This window comes from Toxorhynchites rutilus, chromosome 2 (genome assembly GCF_029784135.1).
Source record: "Toxorhynchites rutilus septentrionalis strain SRP chromosome 2, ASM2978413v1, whole genome shotgun sequence".
In the NCBI taxonomy this organism is placed as follows: Eukaryota; Metazoa; Arthropoda; class Insecta; order Diptera; family Culicidae; genus Toxorhynchites; species Toxorhynchites rutilus.
Genome location: NC_073745.1, coordinates 262,180,119 through 262,189,196, shown reverse-complemented (window position 1 = coordinate 262,189,196; position 9,078 = coordinate 262,180,119). Strand labels below are relative to the sequence as shown.

The 9,078-nt window shown below is 41.0% G+C and overlaps 1 protein-coding gene across 4 annotated transcripts in view; it reads right to left on the bottom strand.

Moving 5' to 3' along the window:
* Positions 1-1,216: 1,216 nt before the first annotated feature.
* The window catches only part of LOC129769596 (putative phospholipase B-like lamina ancestor), a 59,421-nt gene continuing 51,559 nt past the window's right edge, over positions 1,217-9,078 (bottom strand). For all 4 annotated transcript variants that reach the window (XM_055771964.1, XM_055771967.1, XM_055771965.1 and 1 more), the window contains 3 exons: positions 3,430-3,696; positions 2,121-3,198; positions 1,217-1,954 (listed from right to left, as the gene is read on the bottom strand). In XM_055771964.1, coding sequence (XP_055627939.1) covers positions 1,484-1,954; positions 2,121-3,198; positions 3,430-3,696 — 1,816 coding nt within the window. In that variant the 3' untranslated portion in view covers positions 1,217-1,483. The remainder of the gene's footprint in view (positions 1,955-2,120; positions 3,199-3,429; positions 3,697-9,078) is intronic.

Genomic DNA, 9,078 nt, shown 5'->3' with positions numbered 1-9,078 from the left:
ATGTGAAAAATACTCAGCTTTGCAGAAAAAAATATAAAAAAATTAAAGTTATGAATTTTTAAAAAAAAAGTCGTTTTTGGAAAAGAGAGGAAAAAGTTGATTTTTCGGACAACCCTAAAGTGGAAATGGCTACTCTACTGTAAAATAAAAAAAACGGATCAAATGTTTGACGATAAAGAACAAAACTACCAATTTTCACGAAAATCTGAGAACCACTATTGTGCGATTCATATAGCACGTTACGGAGAAGAACGTATACGTTCCGTCAACGTCTCCACCAATTCACACATGCAGTCAATGCTTCCACCAGCACCATCACGTCAAATGCCAAACGAATGATTTATTTAATTTTATTCATGGTGTCGCCACCTACAACAATTTTAAATTGCAATGCCCTCTTTCAAATCTGCATGCCTAGAATCAGTTCTAAATTTTGAAAAATTCAATGAGAATCATTAAATTCAATTATTTAAATGCTTAAACCCCGCAGTCCGACCCTTATGCAATAATAATAATAAATAGAATAATTCTTTCAACTAGTCGCGAATGATTTTCACTCCGAAATTTGGAGCTAAGAGATATGTTGGCATAAAAAATACAGTAAGTTACTTATAAAGCGATATGCTGGGGTACCACTCAATGTCGCATTGGAGTCGGTTTTGACCAGTAATTGGACATTTGCGACTGGTGGCGACTTTCAATGTGGGGTCATAATTTGGGCTCCGAACTCAACGTTTACAAAAATGTCCAACTAGAGGTAAAAATGTCTAATTAAACGTGTTGCATCACAGATCTGTTCAATTAGCTTAATGTCGAAGTAGATGTAAATTACTGTATAACCAAATCAAAACAAAAGCCGAGACACAAGGCCCAGACAAGAACCAAACGAGCCGTCCGTCTTCGTCAATTATTCTTTTCTACAAACCCTGCCGGTCGTTTTCGTTGAACGTATGCTGACGGGTCGTTACGTTGCTGGTGTATGTGAATGTTTTCATGAGAATTGCATGGTAGAATCATTGACGTATCGTGACGTGACGGGACGTGAACGTGACGTGTATGTTGTATGTAAATTGCACTTATATCGGGTTGACCTGGAATGGCTGTATATAGATAAAGCGTTTGTAGTGATCGTTTTTTTTATAAAAGAACAGGCATCGGAATGTAAGATTTTAAGTGGGTTCATGACATAGGATGCTGCACATTTGTAAACAGACTCTTGTTCACCATCGATGACAGCAGATGGACCGTTCTTTCGCAAGTATTCCCCATGTTTCCGGATCCGTTTTGTTGTTTTTATTTCACAATCTCAAGTCACATCGCTCAGCCGTGAATTTACTATGATGCATTGCATGATGTATTTATTGGTAAAACTTCCAATCTTTACGTGGAATTTGTTACGTTAAAAATTTGATTAAATTTAAAAAAACTAAAACTTTTAAGGCACAATATTCTTAAAACATCTGTAACTTTGTCACACTCTGTGTCATACCCAAGCCCACTGCGGCGATTGGCGTCCAAAGTTCCACACATTTGGTTGTCCCTGGTGGCGAGCTTCCAGCTGGTCGGCAGCATTCCAATCGAATGGTTTGATCCGCTTATTCTTGGATCCGTGCACTATTGGGCGAGCAGCTACGTCGTTTTCTTTATCGTCCGTTCCCGTCGATTCGACGCTTCGCTTTGCGGCTTGGCCATCGCTGATCGGATCGTATAGGGGCCCCGAGTAGGCCTGGAATGCGAAAGTGCCATTGCTGGCGTTGGTTTCGACAAAAAGCTTCATGTCGATGTTGCCGAATGCCGTCGGATTCTGCTGATCCAGGTCGCCTCGGTAGGCACTCTGGCGGATGTACTTTGCCAGACCATCGAGGTCGGTGATGTTGTTGAGGATCTTCTCCTGAATGGAATGTTGTTGCGTGTTGGTGCTGTTGGTTTTCACGTGACCAATATCGGCTAGTTCCTGTAAGGTGGAATAGAGGAAATTTAATGCGGAGGCTTAATATTTGAACGATCGTGGCTGAAACGAAAAGCTCCGCTTACCAAAGCTTGTCCAGAAGCAGCTTATAAATGGTTTGAATTGTTTTAGTTCTATAGTGAGTATGGGATATATGAGTATGTCAACGTACCTTGAAGATGGGTACACCATTTCCCAACCAGTAACCATCTTTAATGATTTTCTCTGTCATGTCCTCTGCGTGCAGTCTACCAGGAAGCTGGTCCACCACCCAAAATAAGCCCCCCTCACTGATCTTTCCGATGGAAGTGATGCGCCTAGTATTTTCTTCAAAATCAACATCTACGTAATCATCCAGAATTCTAGACTCGGTGGGTTGTTCTTCTGAATCAGACTTGTCAACGTTGGCATTGTTCATCAGCTGCTCATCAGTCTCAGCATATTCATCGGATACGTCTATTCTACGATCTAGTCGCTTCATATCCAAAATCAACCACTGCTTGGCACCTGTCGAAGGACTTCGTGCAAAGTATTTCGCCCAGACTCGGCCACTATGGGCTAGTCGATTCGCGGCCATGACTCTGGGTGCTAACGACACAGATCGCACCAAGTCGATCTTCGTCCAGAGATTCAAGTTATCATTCTCGATCTTAATACCTGCTGTAACCATTTTGTGTTTTCTGCCAGAAAGCATGTAAAAATCATCTAACGAAGCCAACACTGCAGGATAACTAGTGAACACAATGTTAGTGCTCGGAACCACCCGTTCAATGTTAGAATCCTCCGAGAAGTGATAGTTCAAGGTATACTTCTTGATCATCCGCAGCATCGACGCATAACTACCGTCGCTCGTGTGACCCAAGAGAATTTTCACCAACCCGCTGCTACTTTCCAAAATCCTCAACAGCATCATTCCCTTGTTCGGTTCCACCTCCAGCCCACTTTCGCCATCCAGGAAATTCAGATAGTACGATTTAAGATCGCGAATATCGATAGCACTGTTCATCAGCAGGAAGTCTTCCGCCGGAATGTCATATTCCAACCTGGATCGGCGAACGCCCTTGCGAAAACCAAACTCCAACCCATCGATCTGATCGTAGAACAAGCCAATCTGATACCAATAGTGGTCGTGTTTGCTCTTCATGTCGGCCATCTTCTTGACTGTTTCTACGTTGGTGGTAATCACCCGTCGCAACCAGTCGCAAAACTCCTCCGACTGTTCGTCGCGGGTACATTCCGCATTTATGGTGCTGGAAAAAAGGTACCAAAGTAAAATAACAGGACTCATTTTGGCTGTAACATTGCACACAATAACATGGTAACAGTTTTACTGTGAATTTGGAGCATACTAATGTGAGCAATATCTCAGAAAAATAGTGATAAGATTTGCCTTTCCCTTTAAGTCGACAAATCAAATACAGATAATATGTTAGTAGAAACAGTCATCTGTCCTAATTAGATGAATCGAGGCATTGACTCACTTAGTCCAGTGTAGATAGATGTTGTGCCAGCTCAGGGCTCCCTCTAGCATTCCAGCGGCAAAGGCCTGGATGTTGTCCGGGTATTCAGGTTGAGATTCGAGCTCCAGCTGGGACCAGCCGCTCTCCATCAGGCTATCCTTGTAACAGGCTCTAACGGCGCCCATCGGAACTGCTTCCAGATCGTTGCGTTGACCCCAGAATTCAACCCGGAAACCTGAGTTTCGGGCCCAGTAGGCGGTTGCACAATACGTTCCATTGTAGACAGGCCTGCGAACGGAAAGGACGAAGGAAATAAAAATTTATAAATCGCTGTCTTAGAAAAATTAGTTCGAATAGCGCGTGTAGATGAGATGATTGTCGAGTATTAAAAATATTAAATGTATACACAAGAGATGTGGTATTCCAATGGCAGTATATTAACTAATCGCGTTTGAATCCGGAGGATATTGGACTCTGAGTTCGATCAGCAGCTAGTGAAACAGATTTAGATGAAAATTCATTAGGTGTTTACATAATTGTAGGTCATATTTTGGGCACACGACTAATATAATTATTTTCGAGCTCTCTTCATCATTTTGGTTATAAAAATGAAGAAATGTAAAGTAGCAGGGGGGTCCTACAAAATGACTGACATGGAGAACAAACTACATTATGAATAACATAAATCCAAAAAGGTCACAGAAAACAGAAAAAAAATTAAAAAGAATGGTTGTATGGTTTCATTATAGAGAAATATACAAATGATACTGATGATGTACTAAAAACTAGAAACTAAAATAAGTAAAAAAATCTTTTTAAGTTAAACGGTTTCATCGTGATTAAACGTAATTATAATACAGATAAGGTACTAAAAGCTAGAAAATAATTAGGCAAGTAGCAGTTATCACACCCAGTGCCACAAATTATCAAAATCTGTTCACGAATGAAGACATTAGCTTTTTCCCAGTGTCGGATGAATTCTCTTCTGTTGAAACTCAACACCATAACTGTCATAATGAGTATAACACAAGAGTCGAGACGCGTGAGCTTTGTCTAGTATATTGATCGAATAGAGCATGAACGAATTTCGGAAAGCCTGCATTCAGGCACTTCCATTACTGTCAATAATTTCAGGTTATTATCACGAACGTTAAGTTGATCTTCATCACTTGCAGTGAATTTCTATTGAAAACGTGTTTGATTTCCATATTTAGAAACAAAGGAATCCGGAGAAGGCAACATTAGCTTTCGTTGAGAATTGAACTCGCGATCTTTAACGTGAAGGGTACGGTCCGTTCCCGTTTCCGTTTCCGCTTTATATGATCTTTTACTATCGCCATCTTAGTTTCTAACACTTTCTTTATCTAACTCCACTTTACTAACTCCATTTTCGGTCTCCTAGGGCGGTTTTCAATGAACCGGAAGCCACTAATCTCTTTCTCCAAAATGGCATCGGAATACGATACTCGACTTCCGCTGTTTAAGCCCTTCCATCCATTACCCATATCGTAGGGGTTTTATATGATTGCTAGTTATTCATAGCCAGTACCATTAAACCGGAAATCAAAACAAGATTATGTTCGTTTTTCGCTCGTCTGTTATTGTCACCCATTGCCCATATAATTGGGGTGTATGCCATTTCTGGCCAATCGGGAGAAGATTCATAAAATATAGCTAGAGTTATACCATACATTCCATTGCCGAAGTCGCCAAAAACCAATTTTTTTATAATAAATGGCTATCCTTTACCATTAATCGATTTCACTCTCAATTAATTGACGCTGAATTTTACGCTTTGATTTTCACTAACACGCAATGATATTCAATTTCGATGTTAAAAATATCATGGCGAAAATAAATATGCAAATGAAAAATGAACTTTATGGCAAGCTGATGTTGATGTTCATTGCACTGGTGTTCATTGATAGTGATGTTCCATATTTATCGCCTCTCGCTTGAGCAGTAGGTTGGCAAAACAAGGCAGGCTGAAATTCGCCGTGAACGTGGATATTTTCGGCACTGATCACACCCCACGGCTTACAGAGACAAGGCTAGCTACTCCGGATCAGTCATTTTTTAGTGACGTCATCTGAGTCGTTGAAGTAAACAATGTGTTCTTATTTTCTATTTTTCGTGCTTTGTAAGTTTGTGCGTTGATAATATAGTTGATTATATTTAACACCATGAATAATTTGATAAAACATTTATCCACAAAGAACATAATTCTCGGTTTTTCGGAAAGCGAATAAATCTCTTTTTTGGTCCGATAATGTCATTTTCATAATTTATACACCCGCTCACAGCGCATTGAACCATTTTCGATTTTTCATTTCAGGAACATTTACGCGTAAGTCGGAAAGCAAAATACAACTGGCGATTGTTTACACTGACAATTCGGATGAGGTCATAAAAAAAAGACGGGTGGGTAATGTCGGGGACATAACCGGAGTGACGTAGGACTATACAAAGGGGACAGCTTTTGTTAAATATATATTTTAAATATATTGTTTTATTTTCTTCTACCTACCTACCTATTTTTTTTTTGAATACCTACCTATCTACCTGAAAAATGGATTAGTTTACTGTTTACTCTTTATGAATATGTTGAGGGTTGAAAAGAACCTTTGGTGTTGTGTTTTTGTTATCACTCGATATTCCCATCTTGTTCGGTTAAACCTTCCTGTTTAGCTATTGCGTTTGCCACTCGCCACAGCTTTCACAGTTGGAAAATTTCTTCCCATCCAGCTTGTGACATGTTGTTCAGTAAATTACATTTAATGCGACATGCCGGAGAAACACTTTGCCACTCACTGAAACTAATTGTTGCCTTGATGAGCGCCGAACCGAAGCTGCTCTGTTCTTGATGCGGGTTTTCTGATTGTCGTGAGCAGCTTTGCAAGCCAACTCGAGCACTCCGACGGCCGAAACTCTATAATCGCTGTTAGGTATACTGGTGCTCCGGCTCCAATCCGTTGGGCCTAGTTACCCTTGCGGAGCAATCAGTGAATGCGATCAACAGGGAACTGGAGACCTGCACGGTTCGAGTGAGACTTTGCCTTTCCCTTAACTTGTCCTCCTTTGTTACGTCCACGATGCCGATGCCGTACAACCACACGGGTTTACGGTTTGAAAGAAAATAAGATATTTTTTTGGGGTCCGCGTGTTTTATACTCTAGCGGTACACACTCACAGGATAGACACAAATCGGCAGACTCAGCCAGAGGGGCGAGTCCAACGAGACGAACGAATGAGCGTTAAAAGGGAGCGATGGCAAGAAAATACATTCATTACGATTTGTTCGCTCGTTGGATTCACATGCAGGCTAAAAAGGGTCTTTTCAGGATCACAAAATTATCTTCAATCTAAAGAGTTTATTGTTTTGTTATCACTCGATATCCCCATCTTGTTCGGCTAAACCTTTCTGTTTAGCGATTGCATTTGCCACTCGCCACAGCTTTCACAGTTGGAAAATTTCTTCCCATCCAGCTTGTGACATATTTTACAGTAAATTACATTCAATGGCACGTCGCATTACCACCACTCAGTATCGGATTGGAGGTAATTTTAACCTGTAATTGAACATTTGCGATGACAGTGGTACAGTGTCGGCTTTCAATGAGGAGTCATAATTTGGACCCCGAACTCTATGTTTACAAAAATGTCCAACTAAATATGTCGCATTACAGGTCCGTCCAATTAGCTAAATGTCGAGATAAGTGTAAATTACTGTACTTTCAATCTAGAAGCAATTTAAGAGTTGGTGAAAATCAATAAGCTCAGAACAACTGCCCAATTCACATACTCATCATATCCTGGCAAACAAATTATGAAAAAATCAATTTGTGTTTTATTATTATTTTGGATATTGTTTTAGAAAGCATTGAACTGTATTTCCTAAACTCTTTTTTGGAAGGTTTAATGGCCCTGAAAAGCGCCTTGTTTTATGGAATGGTTCCAATTTAGAAAACTTAGTACTCGTGGTTTTGAAAAAAAACCATTTCGAACGCCCTCGATGCCGCCTTGTTCTGGATTTACCACCAAAGCAGTTTGTATAAAGAACAAACTTTTTTCTTCTGCTACCTGATGCCGTTTTGTGATTGCGTTTGCCACTCGCCACTCGCTGCAACTGCCTGTTGTCTTGATGTCCACCGAACCGAATGTGTTCTGTTCCGAATGCGGGTTTTCTTATCGTCGCGAGCAGCTTTGCCAGCTAACTCGATCACTTCAGCGGCCGAAACTATATAACGCCGGCTAGGTGGACTGGTACTAACGCGCTCGGCCTAGCTACCCTTGCGGGGAACTCCAGATCAACACGGTTCGAGCAGGATTTTGCCTTTCCCTTCACTTTTCCTCCTTTACCATGTCCAGACATGGCTGCTTGGGTTGGTTTGTTGATGTGTTGTGATGCGAACCGATGTGGTGTACGGTTTGAATGAGAATGATCGTTACGGAAGGAAGGTATTGTATTATAGAGCCCGTCCAGCCCGTCCAGCAACGATGTTGTCCAGTCGGTGTCCACACAAAGAATGGATCGTTACGGCAGCGGAGCGAGGATTTTTAAGCTGACTGGCTGGCTCGAGAATTACGCATGTGTGAGACTGCGACCAATGTGTCGTTCATTTTTTTCTTTTTCCTTTCCAATCGTGCTTCATTCTATTTCGCTGCTGCTCTGGTTGCCCGTTTTGGTCGGTACGATTTGAGGAGCACAAAATGGACCAATCAAAAATGGGCACATAGTGCATTTTAACAATGCTTGATATTTCACAATTATTCAATTATTTATCTCAAGAAAAATGAAATGTTATTCGTTATGATAGATGCGTAGATATATTTCCTATCAATTGATGCAAAAACCTTTGCGATCTATTGAGAAATGCTCGAGTTATAAGCGTTCAAAATCTTGCATTTTTTCTTACTTGTTCAGTGCCTAGATTTCCATTTCACCCCCTATATCTTCCGGTTAGACGTAGTCCTACGTCAAAATGTTTACTCGCTAAAGAACTAGCCTTGTCTCTGTAAGCCGTGATCACACCCATTCCTTCATTAATCTAGGGCATTGATTAAACTGACCAGACGTCCCGCGTTACGCGGGACAGTCTCGCTTGATTAAAAACAAAAAAACTTTGAAGTAGCTCGGCTGCGAGTAGCCCCATACATGCAATTCAAATGTTAAAATTCGTGGTATAGGTGCGTTCGTAATTCGTAATTATTCGGATCGATTGACTTTTACTCCCAACCGAGTAACCGAGTAACTCACAACGTCCAAATCCGGCCTTTCTCGGATCGAAATGCGAAATGCCACCACAGGTTTCGCGCTTCGTTCCCAAACAATCCCGTAAAGTAATATGAAATGGCTCGTGAGGAAGGTTGCCAACCTTCCGGTTTTTCCAGGATATGGCCAGTTTTTTAAAGCATGTCAGCAAAACAGCCAAAGGCAACAAATCTTCAGCTTTTTCAAATTTATATAAACACATGCCTGAGAGAATCGGGCAGCTGCGTAAGGTGGCGGTGACACTGGATGCAGTAAAGTGGTCGTACGAATTGTATGCATAGTGAAAGTAAACAATCACATTAAGTTGTATTGGTGTGGTTACATTGCTTCCCCCTTGCTTCGTTCGAATTCGTCAGTTTCTATCGAACAAAATTGTTTGTTTCTCTTCGTACAATCAA